Source organism: Chlamydotis macqueenii, chromosome 21 (genome assembly GCF_036417535.1).
Source record: "Chlamydotis macqueenii isolate bChlMac1 chromosome 21, bChlMac1.mat, whole genome shotgun sequence".
In the NCBI taxonomy this organism is placed as follows: domain Eukaryota; kingdom Metazoa; phylum Chordata; class Aves; order Otidiformes; family Otididae; genus Chlamydotis; species Chlamydotis macqueenii.
In genome coordinates, this window is record NC_141576.1 from 501116 (window position 1) to 516957 (window position 15842).

At 40.1% G+C, this 15842-nt stretch overlaps 2 protein-coding genes across 3 annotated transcripts in view; one reads left to right on the top strand and one right to left on the bottom strand.

Moving 5' to 3' along the window:
- The window catches only part of PER3 (period circadian regulator 3), a 44517-nt gene that overhangs the window by 1951 nt on the left and 26724 nt on the right, over nucleotides 1-15842 (bottom strand). The window contains exon 22 of one of the 2 annotated variants that reach the window (XM_086764412.1): nucleotides 13209-13329. The exons of the other annotated variant lie outside the window; for it this stretch is intronic. The gene's annotated coding sequence lies outside the window, so the exon portion shown is untranslated. Of the gene's footprint in view, nucleotides 1-13208; nucleotides 13330-15842 lie in introns of those variants that run through there. 2 annotated transcript variants of the gene reach the window in all.
- On the top strand, nucleotides 10070-14819 carry UTS2 (urotensin 2). Its single transcript, XM_086764426.1, has 4 exons — nucleotides 10070-10843; nucleotides 13237-13347; nucleotides 13957-14000; nucleotides 14689-14819. The coding sequence occupies exons 1-4, from the start codon at nucleotides 10741-10743 to the stop codon at nucleotides 14803-14805; spliced, it is 375 nt and encodes a 124-aa protein (XP_086620552.1). The 5' UTR covers nucleotides 10070-10740; the 3' UTR covers nucleotides 14806-14819.

Consider the following 15842-nt stretch of genomic DNA (forward strand, 5'->3'; position numbering starts at 1 on the left):
AAAGCTCCACAGGAGACGGTCCACTGAAGAGACTTAACACGTAGGAAATAGTATTAACCAGGCACCTTATACCAGTCCACTTGCATGTTAAACAGGTGATAAAAAGTCAAGGTTAAGTTTCACTACTAAAATTAGACAAAGTCTTATTCCATCACCAAGCGGCTGCCTCAGTTCCTCTCTCAGCTACAAAGAAGCCTTCCCTGATCCAGTGCTCTCTTCAGAGCCCGTCAGAGGAGGTTCCCCATCCCACAGGTTTTGTGTTAGCTGTGCATGAGGAACAGATGGCCTAACATCTATCGCTCGAACTGGCACGAAAAAGGCTCTTGGATACCATCACTGCCCTCACTGTAAATAAGAACTTTTAATACCATCTACAAAGAAAATGGAAATTCCCTCTAACCTCAATTTGGCAAGAGTTTGTTATGATATCACCTACTATGTTTCCTTTCACCTTCTAGATCCTCGGTGCCTGCCAGTTAAAGCAGCAGACTATTCCTGTGATACTCTGAAGCAAACTGGCTTATATTTTACTGAAGACAATCACCAGCTGAACACCCACTGAAACCTGGGAAAATCCCTCCTGTTTGTCTAACCTGTTTGCATTAAGAAAATAAATTAGGTTTTATTTGATTTACCAAGTGCAAAATCCCATACAAAGACGCCTACTTCAATTTAAGGATGACTTATCGTAGTGTATCTCAAACTTGCTAATCTACTCTCAGTTTACATAATCCAAACTGAAACAAGCCATTCCAAAACTGAAATGTCCAAGTTACCCATTTAAGTCAGTTTTAAACCAAATCTGAGGTTACATTAGCTCACTCTTCTCCTGTGCACAAGTACTTCAGCAGGTTTAGAACAAATGCAGTTCTGGAAAAAAAAAGAGGAAGGTGGATGGAGAGGTGAAAGAGACAGTTTACCTTTAACCACAACACTGTAGACTTGAGAAACGTTTATATTCTTTTTTAAAAAGTCCTTCTAATATTCACAGCATTGATATTTTTATACTTTCCATTCAGAACAAGTATAAACCATTTAACCTGAAAAGAACACTATATGGGCCTGTAAGCAGGCAAAAAGAACAAAAGAAAACAAGAAAAGGTATCGTAACTACTTCTACTCAGTGCACTTTCATACAAATTTTAGAGCAACTTCAGAAGTGTAAAACACAATTCTGAAATTCTGAAGAGAATGTACATACAGGCCTAAAGCAAAACTTACTTAAGTATATAAAACATTATATATTTTTCTTAAACTAGAATGGAAAACACAGGTATAAAGAATACAGAATGGAAAAAAACAGGTCTATAAAAGGAGTGGTGGGAAGAAACATGAACTCCAGAGAGCTGCAACACTGCAGTTCAGCACCACAGTTGTTTTATCAAGCTACTGTCTCATCAGAAGGTGAAAGAGATTCTTTTTTTCCCCTCTTGATTTATATTATCAGTGTTACAGCCGCCTTTAATAATGCACCTTTTTTTAATTGTGTGGTACACCTCAGTAAGTGTATTACCTTATAGAAGCAGAGGTGTAACCACAGGAAATGCTTGATAGTTCCCTCAAACTCATGAGTTCTAACAGGAGAAAAAGGAAGCTGCTGTTCTTTTCTTTAACTTGAGAGTTAAAGGATACAGAAATCTGAACAGGCACTCTACTCAGGAAGCCTGCAGATATGACAGTAACATATTCTCTTGTCATTGCATCTCGCTGTCTGCACTCATCAATAAGGTAAGCTATGATCAAGATACTTCTCTCAGGCAACAGTGAGGCTGTAATACATAACATTTATGTGCTTTTCAGGAGTGATTAATTATGCCTCTGGGAACTGTGGAACAGGAAAAGGATTTACTGTGCTGTGACAGTACTAATTATCCTACCTTATGTAACTGTTTCTGCACCTTCTTCCAGTCATTCCTAATGACACAGAAAGATACCATCATGTAAATAAAACATTAGTATGGTGGCAGAAACAAGCAGTAAATGAAGATGGCTTTGGAGGCTTCCTGTGCTATCCTGTTTCCTCAGGTGGTGGCTGGAAATGGATTATTTTCTTCTAAGCATAACTCCTGCTTGTTTTGTAGAGGCTTTTTAGGAAAGGTACACACAGGTGCTGGGATGGGATACTATATGCATGTCTAGGCTTTGTAAAGCAACCCACTTGCTCGGCTGAGAAGGCCAAGAATACAACTGAGCAGCTACAAACAGCCAGAAATACCTCCCCATCACCTTTCTCCAGCTTAAGGAAGAAGGAAGGGATTGTCACGAGGACTAGTGAAGAAATGGATGGAATGGGAGCAGGAACATAAAGGCCATCTAAAAGCTAGTTCGAGTGTTGCTCTTTGCAAGTATCTGCAGCATTTCCTCTCCTGGTCTTACATATCCTTCACCTTCTGCTATATGAGAGTTCTTCTTAGCCACATGGTTCTTCTGCACATTAGAGGAAATAAGCTACGCAGCTGTCAGCAAGACCATCAAGAGAAAAGACAGGACTGTGCTAGAATAACTACATCAGATATATATCCTTTCCTTGTGATACAGGTGCTAATCCCACTGTTCTGAGCATGGAAACCATACGCTTCCTTGCACAGGTGGATTTTCTTCTTTCCATATATCTTCTGCAGATTCTGCTCAAAAGTAGCCAGTTGGTTCAGTCTGCCTTACTCACAGAAATGCGTATGTACAAAAGAATAATAGGCTAAATCCCAACTGCCCTTCAGAACTCTTACATAGTAAATTTGCCTTGGGAAACCTTGCAGGAAAGAGGATTTTGCTCCCATTACATAGCCAGTGTAGCAAGAAACATTCAACTTGCCAAATCAGAAGACAAAGATCTGGTATCTGGTATCTGCTTCCTTCACCTTTGTTAATTCCTACTCCTGTTGACCACTCCCGTCCCTGGGGACGGCCTTCCACTCCAGGCAAGATCAGTCAGAAAGTCAGTCTGCCATCACAGAGAAAATCAGTTAACACTAGCAGCGGGAATTATTTGATAAATTGGAATCCATCTCTTAAACGGTGAAGGGAAGATTCTACATGACTGACTGCCAAGAAACACACATTCATTTACAAAATAACCTTGAAAGAACTGCTTTAAACCTCAAGTTGCCGAGTGAGACCTATGCCAACTTCTCCCCTGTTAAGTACACGTATTTGTCCTGAAATGTGAATCACCAAGCCTGCAGAGATTCCATTTAATTAACAAAAAACCTCCAAGTAGTGAAGGATTAAAGGGATTACGCACTTGGAAGGCAAAGTAAAAAATTAAAGTCTGCTTTTGTGAGCCATTAATTTACTGCCTACGCTAAGTAGGACAGTTAAATGCCAATGATTATTAGGATATCTCTTTAATTAGTCAGTGGTTCCCGCCCACACGCTGAACTTCTACAGAACTACCTGAAATTTGTCCTCTAATATCAATAGTGTCCTCTAATAGTGGATATTAGAGTCATAAGTGATCCTAAGCCTCTGTGGTAAAAACAGGAAGAATGTGTACACCAAGTGACCAAATGTGAAAATCTGGACAGAAAAAAAAAAATAAAGAAAAGCATAAAGACACTGCTGACAAAATTGCCTTTGTTCCATTCCCACTGTAGATGCAAGGCCTTATCCTCTTGCTCTTTTAGATAATGAAACAGGGCACCATCTTCAAAGACAGCGAAATCTTAATAAGTTTCTGATACAATGATTTGTAGCAAGAATCTAATGAGGCAGCGCACCACACAATTAACTGAGTACAAAGTAGTCTTAAGCAGGGAAATCTGGACGACAACTCTTATGTCTCATCCATGTCTTGCAATTTGCTGCTTTAGTATTTCTGCACTTCTTCACTTTGAGCCAGAAAAAAGTGCAAGACAACAGCCTGGCCTGCCCATCCCATCATCCAAACTACTAAGAAAATAACGAGCAGGGTATTGCTGCTTCCCTTTTTGACATTAGTAGTACCACCTTTTTACAAGCTGCATTGGAAACCTTAGGATACATAAATATTAAAGTTGAAGTTCATTTCTTTACATCCTCAGCTGTACAGATGCCTGTGTGGGCAGGCTCCAGGACAATAATTTGTATGGAAAAAATCCTCAATAATCTACTTAACAAAAAATAATGACTGGTCTAAATTTAAGAACAGAACAAGAGTGAAAATGTCATAGTACGCAGCAGTCACCTAACTATGCAGCAGGATTAGCTTGATAATTTCTTATTACAACCTATATTAAACCTCAGGAATACTGCACTATTGTTTTAAAAAGAAAATATAATATCTAATGCTGATAAAACTATGAATTCTTTATAAGGAACAGTACTTATGCAAACATCCAAAGATAGAAAGATACCCTAGCATAGAAAAACTACTGTTAATATACAAGAACGCAAGGTAAAGTTGCAGATCCACGGTTGCAGAAAAAGGCAGGCTGTTATACAGTACTATAAACAAACCATCCAACCAAAGGTAATAATTCAATTATGTTTAGTAAAGTCTGTATGTCTGTACTGCAATATATACAGATAGAAGGGTCCTGCTAAGTTTGCATTGTGTTTGGTTGTTTTTCTAAAGGATCACGCTACCTAAGAATCCACAGTGAACGTAAGCTGGTGCATTTGTGAGCCGCAAATCAGTTGCCTCTGACAGAAGATTTGGGCATGCCTGGTTCCCATCATTCGTAGCAAAGTCTGCTATAGACCCATAGCACGCACAAGATTTGATTCCTTCTCTCCAAGACAATCCCCCAAACTATCTCAGCGAGTACTGCTCCCTGATGTATCCCCTAGACCACATAAACATCTTCATGCCATGCTCAAGGCCTCCAGCCTGTGCTTTTGCTCTGGCAGACAGATTAAAAAAAAAAAAAAAAAGTTATTTAATTTAATAATAATAAAATAAAAGTTGTATGATCTGTGCTGAGATAGAGACAAATAGTAGTAGAAAAAATGATCTAGTAGTTTTATATAAACCCCCGGCAATGTCATGATACATATCAACCTGTAAGTTTTATTATCTTGTCCTCAGAGCATAGGGCTATTCCTTCATGCTCTTTCAGCTCTACAACGAGCAAGGGTTCTGTTTCAATGCCTATCCAAATTAAAACCGATTTCTGAAAAACGTTATCATTACAAAATATACAAAACCTAGTATTTGGTTCCTGCCAGTTATTTAAACATTTTCAGAAAAAAGCTATCAACATGATACACTAAATTTTTAGTTACAAAGGACCATAGCTGTTGCGGATCATCCAAGCTGATCATCATGAGAACAAACATAGCGACACTACTAGATATTTAGTTTGGCAACTCCTTCCCACTGCTAAGTTCCTCCTTACAGATCCTATCAGACAGCCTGGGAACACAGATCAGCAGGGACAGGACCAAGGCTCAGAAGTTAGCTTCTCTTGAGACCAGAACCATAGGGAGGCAGAGATGTGAACAAGTTTATGTGCTCAAGGATGGAGGGAAACAGAAAGCGATGCTAAGCTCTACAGCTCCATTTGCTGAGGACATCCAAACTAGAAGACAATTTATTCAGTAGATGAATTCATGCACCATCAACACGGCGAGCACGCACCTCGCGCCCACGCGGGCTGGGCAGCACCCAGGGCCACCCCCGGGCTCTGTCCATGGTCCTGCGTCCAGGCCAACGCAAGGGCCGAGTCCCGCATGCAGCTCCCCGAACGCTCCCTTCAAAAGCTCCTTTCTGCTTTCCATTCCCTACACTCCCACCTATAGCAAACAGACAGACAAGACCAAGCACTGCAGACAGAGGAACAGTGCCAGGAACATAAGGAGAGCACAAGCAGGAAGGGAGAAGAAAGGTAAACTATTACCTGGAATGGAACATGGCATAGGAAAGGACTAACAAAGAGGCTGCTACATAAAAGCCTCGTAAAAGTCAAAATCCTGCGCAAAATGCTTTAGCTGTGGTTTCAGAGTTAAACCAGATAACAAAGGCAGGCCTTCCAAGCTTCTTAACAGCCAAGCAGCCTTGACTACTTCTAGAAATGCCAAGACAGCAAAGGCACTAGGATTAGGAAAAAGATGGTCATAGTCAATGAGAAAGCAGAGCAGATCACATCACTCTTCATGCAAGAACCATCCAATAGTGGAGACTCTATCCTGACCTGATTGTCTGCTTTACCTTGATCCACATAATTGTCGTGATGCTCTTCAGTAGACCAAGTGTTCGATGCAGTTCCGATACCAGCCATGATGCTGACTCCTATCAGTGAAGCTACTCAATAAAAACTAACGTCTACGGAATACATTGTATGGATGCTTCCTCCAGAGAAATGTCCCTTGTCCTTCAAAAAAAGTAGGAGAGTTCTTTAGCTGAGAAAGGTATATGTATGCAAGAAGGGAAGATAAATTAAACCTTTTTCTGAAGGAAAAAATGGGGAAAAGACTCCTAAATTTGAAATACTTTGGGAGAATGGGGGGAAAAATGTAAAGAAAAAGTTCCATTCTTGGGCAGAAGCATTCGTCTCTTTCCTTATATAGTCTGTTCTCATAATTTCAGTTCTAAAAATAAACTGTAGTTGCATAGTCAATTCCATTACATTTTTTTTTTTTGTGGAAGAAACCTTATTTCAAGATCTGATCTCTGCTCCTCTGTTTGCGGCTGCATTATCCAGAATCTGATTCCCATAAGATATCAGTGTGCTATATTTCCAAGCTCCAGTCATGCCAGACTTACTTTCCTTCATGTCAAATAGTGTGAAGCTTCAGTTTGCTAATTCTGTAGTGCTGAGAGGACAGGGGAATTAAGGATCAGTTTGTTAAGCTTCACTTGGAGAATATACCCAGACTACAGTGTGCTAGCCCAGCAGGGCCAAAAGTCAAGAGAGTTTTTTTCCCCCCAAACTAGTGGAAACTATACTACAAAGGAGCAATGTTTTGGCAGCTGTGATCTCATACTAGAGAATTTTTAGACCACTTGCCAATTCTATACCAAAACAAAATATCGTCAGAAAGGCCTATGGACCTGCCATCTTAATTTATGCAGAGGTATGTGTTCAGTTAAGTGCACAGACTCACTTATGCACATTCAGCCCATCACAGAACAAGAAAACCTAGCTAAGAATCTCTCAGAGATCTTACACAGCTTTGAGAGAAAGTCAGAAGATAAAAATACTACTGTGCGTACCCAAACACGCCATGTAGTGCTGTTTGGTTATACAGAACATACACTGCATGCGCTACATGACGGTTCGCACACAGTGGGCAGAAGCAGCATGTTCAAAAAAGGAAGTTAACAGCAAGTGCACAAGCTACGGTTAGTTTTTTCCTTTGATCTGTTGAGTCTCCCAACAGACTATTTTCACTACAGTCTAAAATGCAGAGTACACATAAGGCAAGGCAAGCTAGTGGCAGGAAAAACCTTATTCCACGCATGGTCTGACAAGGCAGCTATTTCAGCATGCGAAACAAAGCTAATAATCATGTTATGAAGCTGAGTAACTAGCTAAAATGAGAAATTTTAAGTGAAGCTAATTTCTTAGGAGTTAATGAGGACAGATACCCGTTAAACCAGCAGTGATAGCAAAGCACAAACCCAAACCCCCTAAGTGATATGCTAGACCCTAGCAGGGAAGTAAACACTACAAATATTTTTTTCTCTCACAGCAGCCAACATGCATAACTCATTGAAACAAGAGACATTAAGTTAAAAAGTCTAGTAAAATTCAAGGAAGAGCTGGACATTTATATAATAATAAGCTCATCTGCAATTACCGTGTCAACAGAAAAAACATTTTACTGTGCACTTCTCTTCATACAAACTAAATTCAAGCCAAAAAGTTACACCAAAAGTTATATCCTAGGAAAAAGTCCCTCATACAAATACTACTGTTAAATCACATTTTTTTTTTTTAAATTCCTGCTTTTGCCAATTGTCACAACACTTGGCTAAAACAACAGCTCATGCTTACTTATCATAAAGCACGTTAAAACAGGGGAAAGAACTTTTGCATTATGGATTAGAATTCATCCTTACTATTTTACTCAGAAGGTTGGTAATTTTGAGAGGTGTTTTCAGTTGGTTTTGTTGTGTCTTTTTTTTTTTTTTTTTTTTTTTAAGTTTTCTTGACTTCATTATCAACCAGTTAAGGATAATTTTTTATGATAGGGTAACATACACTTACTATTCAGTGTTTGCTCAGTAATTTATCTGGACTACTGCTGCCCTGTTATTTTAAACTGAAGCACTTGAAAGAACATCTGTTAGCATAAATAAAAACTTACAAAAGTTCTCCCACAAAATAGTAGTTTTGATAAAAACAAAAACAGTTTATTGCAAATCAATTTCCAAGTTTTCAAAGTTCAATTCATATTTAGTTCCCTCATCCATGTGTTCAAGGTTTTGTACCTTTGTTTAGGATAAGCTGATTTTTTGCTTTGCATGATGACGTGTGCACTGTTCCCTGAGGAAAATGCCTTTGACATTTTGGTAAAGGAAAGAGTGTCTAAATGACAACTTCAAATCTGAGTAAAGGCAATAAGCTGCGGGCAAGTTGCCCAACTTCCACATGACGCACTTCATGATGGCTTTAAGAGGCTGAGTCTTCCTTGAGAGAAGACAAAGGACATAAGTTGCTTGTGAAGAGTGCTTCATTAGCTTTCCTTGGAGGATGCTCAGAGTGAATATTGATAATGTCATTGTCATTGATAGTTGACTGAAGGAGAAGCATTTGTACAGAGCATCCAGCACCAACAGTGAGATCATGCATCAAATCAGACCTAATTACTGTCTGCAGTTTCGGAATGAAGAGTTGCATGACTCAGATGAGGAGAGAGAATTCCTCCCTAGCTATTTATTTCTCTCACAGGGAAGCACAGGGGAGGAGGCACACTCTGTAGAGAAATTCTTTTTGTCATAACCAGTTGCTTCAGTAAAGAGAAGTCCAGAGAAACAGGATTTCCAGTTCAGACACCTGCAGCATGGTTCTCAAAGTCAATGCCAGGCCTCTCTATATACACAGGATGATAGAAGAGTTCAGGTTGGAAGGACCTCTGAAGGTCATCTCTCACCTCTCCCACTCCCCACCTCTGCACTCAAAGCAGAACATTTGAACTTACATAGGGATGCTCAAGGCCTTGTCAAGCTTAGTTTTGAAATTCAGTCCCATTCCATCCTTGAAGCTATTGAAACCTGACTGGACACACTCCTGGACAAACTGCTCTGGCTGACTCTGCTTTAAGCAGGGGGTGTTAGCCTAGAGGATTTCCAGAGATGCCTTCTGACTTCAACCATTCTGTGACTCGCACAGTCCACAGCTTTTCTGGACAACCTGTTAACCATGCATGTGTGGGGCATGTTCTCTTTAAATTAGACCTGTAGCAGAAATACATCTGTTCTGTATCACTGATGTATCTAATTTGAAATTGGTTCTAGGAGCCACAGAATTTAGAATATAAAAATTAATATTGAGCAGGAAATATTAACAAAGGAAAAAGAAAGTAGATAGGCTCACCCCTTTTGCAACTTACAAGTATCAATTATCACGCAATTCAACATAGGGAACATTCGTTGGATTTCATAGTATTTTGAAGAACATTTGAAGGCACAAACTTCTGATCAGAGAGGCAGGGAAGAAAATTACCAAACCTCAAAATTTATTATGAGCCTGAACAGGCTCACCACCTAAAGGAAAGAAAATTGTCATGAACTTACTTTTTTATCTTCAAGACTCTCTACAGTTGGATATGATGCTTCATAGAAAACAAAGATGAGGGACCAATCCAGTCAGTCCTTGCTCTTTGATATGAAAAATGAAACAGTAAGTAGAGAAGACAAAATATGCTAGATGGAAGGAAATTAAGACTAAAGTTATGAGATTACATACAGCAACTAATGTGTTAGCATTAAGTAAAAGCAAAAGGCAAACATGGAAAAAAAAATCTAGGTAGCACACACAGAATTTAGTAGTTAGTTTCAACTGAGGGAAAGAGAAGATAAGTGAAATGGAAAAGGGTCTCCCAGTCTAGTGAGGGACCTGTGTTTAATATCAACCAAAGTAGTTTATATGTACCAAGCAAGTCTCCAGATGGAAGCTGTACTTTCTCTGCCAAGACAATTCTCTAGGGCAACACTGGATGAGGTCTTCTCAAATAAATAGATGTGAAATGCTACAAGGGGTGGGAGTGAGGGGGGAAGGAAAAGTTGAACTCCCCTAACATTCTCTTTGTAAATTAACTAGATGTTTTAACTCCTCTTCTCTTTTACTTTTTCTGGCACAAGAACCCCAAATACAACACAACACATCCATCCATCTCACAAAAGGAAAAAAAAAAAGTGCATTTCATATCAGATGCTTTGCGTCAAGCCTGCTAAGGCTCATAAATCAGCTGTCTTATTGCCCTGATCATTTCAACCAACGTCTGACCCTTTTGTTAACTCATGATTTATAACTGAAGTTACTTTTTTTTTTTTTTTCAAAAGCTAGATTTATAAACTTTACTGTGCTTGGTTTGATATAATATCCATTTTGTACACCAAGCTATAAGACAGTACATTTATTGTCTATGAACTGTTACCTTGAAAAATTACATCAATGCAAAGTGGTTTCCATTTAGAATCAATGGGCAATAAATTCATTGGATTTCATTTTTTTTTTTGAAGGGGGGGAGAGAACATGATGATATTTATGAGGTCATGAGCAGCTATATAATGGGTGAAATTGGGAGCAGAGGCAACAGTCAGGAGTTCCGAGTTACAGGGGTAGACAAAGACGAAATATATTCAACACAGCAACGATGCATAAGCTGGTATTCTGCTGTCTCATTATTATCAGCTTCTCCTGTCCTCTCTCATCTCTCCCCATCATCAACGCCAGTGAGATGTCTTATCAACTCTCAGGTAAGAGTTTTTATTTTAATGGTCATAAAGCATGGGCTGGAGCAGGAGAAACAAAAGAGAAGCAGGTATGCTTTCTGAGGGGCCTTTTTCTGTGCTGATTCGCAGTAGAAAAAGTAGGAATGTCTTCAGAAGACCGGCAGCGCAAGCGACATCATCAGTGGGTGCTAGTCTTGTACAATGGGGAGGTTGGGTGCCCTAGATATTTCTTTCTGCTGCTTTGAGATCTAGGAGCCAAAAGTATCTGAGCCTTCTAGCACCAAATGTGAGCTGGCACATGCAGCATCTGTCTTTGAAGCAGCATTAGTAGGCATTGGGTAATTTAAAGAAACTTGGCTGCACAGTCTCTCCTCCTGCTACACTTTAAAATGAGCTATATTTAACTGAAGTTGTATTTTAAAAGGGGGAAACCTACTGCAAAGATTAATGCAATCCTACTTAGATCAAGAACAGGCAAGTCTGTCTTACACCTCAAAAATTGCAATGTATTGAGATGTTATTTGTTTCCACTAATGCAGATTTCATTCAGTCCAGTGAAAGAATAAATTTTTGCTTGAAAAAGCTGTCCTCAGAGTTTGAAATTATACTATAAGTCAAGACAGAAAGGGCTCAGCAAAAATGCACAACAGAGTCTGTAAGGTTACTGTCATCAGATCCAACTGTGCTGGAAGAGTTTCTGAAATGAGTTCTGAAAGAACAGGTAAATCCAACTCAAAGTTATTGTATAAAGCTGACTATTAAAAAGTGTCTCTTCTTACCTGCTTTGCAGGTGCAACAGCTGTTCTGCTGGTTTATAGGTATCAGTAGTCCCTAGTTGGCTTTGTAAATCGTGAACTCACTAAGCCAGCATCTTCTCAAACCTTCCACTATGTAACTTGCATTTATAGGCAGCCATGACTCAGTATGGATAACATCTATCACATCATAGGGTGAATGAAATTGTTAGCTGGCTCTAACAATTACTGTATTTTTTAAGACATCCATTAAGCTTATTAAATCTTCCTTGCTAATATAAAGAGTCTCTAGGCTGGGTAAGATAGAAGTAGAACTCTGTATTAAAGAGAGTTGTTTTGTGGAGTTTTTTTTTTAAATCTCAAAGCAAATTTACCTGCTAACGCTGCTCTGAGTAAAAAAAAAAAAAAAAAAAAAAAAAAAATTAGAAGGCTAGTGTTCTGGTTTTGTTTAGTGAGGGGGGAGCCTAACAGCCCCCGGACAGCTAGAGATATAAATTGTCTCCACATAGCAGAGGGCAAGTTACAGTATTCGGTTTAAGACTCTGAATAAGAAATTCCCACTGTCCTTTGCAATTGTCCTTTTGCACAGTGAACAAACTAACAACACGGATGTCCAAGGTCTTCAAGTTCTTGATCTTGTCCAAGTTTTTGAAATGTTGGGGGATTATTTTCAGTAGTTTATTTTGTTATATGTTCCCTATTGAGGGGCTACACAGTCTCATCCATCCCTGCAGGTAAGAGCAACTAGAACTCCATAGTATCATCTAAAAGCTCAACTACAAAATTATATTCATCTACACAACTAAAGTTTGATAATAGCACCCTCTTGTTGCCCACAATTTTGAATGCCTGCTATTTATTAGCAAAGATGAAATTTACTGCTCAGATTACAAAAGTCTTGTTTACCTCAAAAGTGTAACGCTGCCAAGGGCTCCTGTTGGCAACCTGCCCTGGGGCACAGGCTAGTAACAGAATTCTAAATTCTTTATGTACATATAAATTAATTCCATCAGGTATCAGCAATTTGTTGTTTCAGAAAAAAGTAATGATATCTGTACTGGTACGCACATTAAATGAAAGAGATGATTGAAATGCACTGAGAAGCATAGCTGCCAAAACATTTTTTAAGATTTTCTACATTTATTCCTGCCCTTCCCCCCATTTTCTTGCATTTAATAGTTGGGAAACTGAGCAGGTTGATAGGCCTTGAACAGGAAGTTTTGTCTTTATTCACAAAAAAGCTCCAGCATAGAAACTAGCTGATAAAGAAATAGACTAAAATAAATAAATAAATAAATAAATAAATAATATAAAAGGCTGGGTTATCTACAGCTGTATACCAGAAGGTTAAGGTTGTGAGTTCCCCCAACAATGGGAGGGGCTGCTGATGGTCAAAAAGCTTCCTTAAAGACAGATTTGCCAGAGAAATGAGAATCTGAGAGTAACATCAGGAACGTATCTTTTCTCAAAGCTTTGGAAGGGAAAAAACCAAACCACAACTATCCCTATTCATTAAATGAGGATGGATGATTGGTGATTTCATTATAATCTTCAATACATGGGGCCAACAGACCTGACCAGAAATCATCTCAGACAGATTGAAATAGGGACTGAAAGCAAAAGACTTACCATATGTCTGTTTCTGTCATCTTCCATTTGCAGCTGATGAAGATTCGAGATTAAATCTGGAGCGGTTGGGCAGTCCAGGAAGTGCTTCCCTGCTTCAGTTTCTGCCAGAGCTCTTGGGCACACTGGCTGAAGACAACAAAGCAGGTGAGGATTTTCCATAGCAATTTATGGGAAAGTGCCCACAGTTTGCACATCTAGCTTTCACAAATACTGTGCCCTGACTCCTGGGTATTTACTGAAATACAACATTATGTGTAGGCAACAGACAGCTGTCATTCACTTAACCAGAATCTTGGGGAAACCTGCTGAGCAGCCATGCCTGCAGCTCAGTACTAGCTGGAAAGTCTCCAAATCAGTTTAGCAAAAACCTCCATATAGCAAAACCAGGGCAAGGCAAAGATTGGCTTAGAAGGAGCTAGCAGACGAAACAAAACACCACAGTCTCTTCAAAAATATCAATACTTGCAGAAAGTGCAGACTCAGCAGCAATAGAGGTCTGAGGGGCAGCAGACATAGCAGATGCTCACTGAAGAGGACAGTACAGCTCGCACCTTCAGGGTCCCAGGTCCTGCTGGAACAGCATGCTGCAGAAACAACTGGCCATGCTACAGCAAAAAGGGTTTTCTGTCTGGTCCTCTGAACATGCCAGTTCAAGACTTCTGCTGGCTATAGCACTACCGCATGCAAGAATGACGTGTGCAGGTTCATGTTTTCTACATGGTAAAACATATAATTATGTCTCCCCCCTACCAGGTCTTAGCCCCAGCAGCTACAACCCAAGGGAAAACATCAAAGAGGTAAGTAAATGACCATTTGACACTGAAACAAGAAAAATAAGACTCCACATTTTAAACTACATGGCATTGTTACTGGGACATCATTTAAGATCCACAGACTTCATAAGCAGTATAGACTAAAGTATGCCACAGTGTTCTTGACACTGGAATCACTTAGCAGTTAGACAAGCAGGGGGGAGGGGGGTGGGGGGTCAGGAGGGGGTGTGTGGGGGAAAGAAGAAGAAAAAAAAAGAAAAAAAAAAAGAAAAAAAGAGACCAAGTAATCCAGAACATTTCATTCTAGCACTGCCCCGCCCCCTCCTTTTTTCCCCCTGAAAAATAGCTTTCTAAATAAAGGCCAATTTCCAGCTTCACCAGGCCAGGCCAGTACATCAACCAGTATTCGCTGCATGCAATTTCTTTTCCATCTCTACAACATAGGCTACACAGTATTATCAGATTTGTTACGAACCATTAGGTAAATGGAGAATATCATTCCTGTTCACTTGTCTGCTGAATTAAATATAAAGGCAGAAGACAGGGACTAGTTTTAGTGCATCATCTAAATCAGTGGGCACACTGGGCAGCTGTCTCTCCCTCCCCATCAGAACACAGGGCTGGGCGATCAGTTGGGGCAGCGAAGAGCGTACTTTCCTGCTGGGAACATTTACCGTCCAACAGTAACCTCTCTAATGCTGTTTGACTTCAGACTTCCTATGGAAATCATCCTCGAATTGCTTTGCTGGGCCGCATCTTGACCAAGGACAGGAAACAGTACAAGAAACGTGGGAATCTTTCTGAGTGCTTCTGGAAATACTGTGTGTAAACAGCAGAAGAAACTCTCCCTGACTTTGGTTGCATAATTTATACAGATGTCTGAAAACATGTATATAGATTTGCTTGATTTAAAATGAGAATGAAGAAACATGACAGCTCCTAACTTTAGACTCTATGCTACCTGGAAATTAATAAATTCTTGATGTTTTGCAATTATGCTGTGAGCAGTCTAGTATTTTCTTAGAGTTTAGCACAACAGGAAGGAAGTAGTGGGACAAAGAGAGTAACATGCAAAATGAAGAGAACTCAGGCAGGGGAAGCAAGACCCCCATGGGGTCCTGTGAAACCTTCCAGAAGAGCGATGCCTCAGCTGCATCTTAAGTCCAGAGGCAAGGGGACTTTCTCCTGTGTCCTTTGGTCACTTGATGTAGATTTGGGTGCCAGGAAGAAAGGATCATTGCTGCATTCCCTGATCATGCTGAGCCAGTGAGGGATGGCAGCTTAACAGTGCCTAGTCCCCTCCTGCCATCGCCAAGGCACCACGTACACACAAAAAAGCACGTCAGGATCAAGCATCCATTCCCACTACCACTGAAGAGAGATAACTCTTTCTCTTGGTCACTTGTAAAAACCTACAAATCTATTTCTTCACAGCCCCTTGCCTAGTCCCCAGCTGCCCACGACCACAGGGTTGCCTGTGCATAGCACAGGCTTTTCGAAGCGTGTCTGATTATCATCAAGCACAGCATGGAAGGCAAACATAATGGTTGTCAAGGTCAAGGCTTTACATTCAGACTGAAGTCAGTGGAGGCAGACAGGGATGACATGACCCAAAAGACTCTACGACACACACAAATACATGGACATAGATCACAAGCATTACTAGGGCAAGGCACCTCCTGCTTGGGCACTCAAGGGCATTGAGATTTCTTCCCCTGAGCCACCGCATGGTTCTTATAATGTTGTTGTACTTGGCATCTAAAGTACATTACGGAGAAGACAAAAAAGTGGCTGCAAAAGGGTTCTAGCCTGACTCCTTTGTATGCAGAGTACCAGCATACTTTCTCAATCCCAGGTACTTCCTGA

Excerpts from the sequence above, each read along its gene's own strand:
- UTS2 (XM_086764426.1), top strand. The coding sequence starts at position 10,741 with ATGCATAAGCTGGTATTCTGCTGTCTCATTATTATCAGCTTCTCCTGT. Across the intron at positions 10,844-13,236 it reads GATGTCTTATCAACTCTCAG|CTGATGAAGATTCGAGATTA; the intron begins GTAAGAGTTTTT and ends TTCCATTTGCAG. Across the intron at positions 14,001-14,688 it reads CAAGGGAAAACATCAAAGAG|ACTTCCTATGGAAATCATCC; the intron begins GTAAGTAAATGA and ends GTTTGACTTCAG.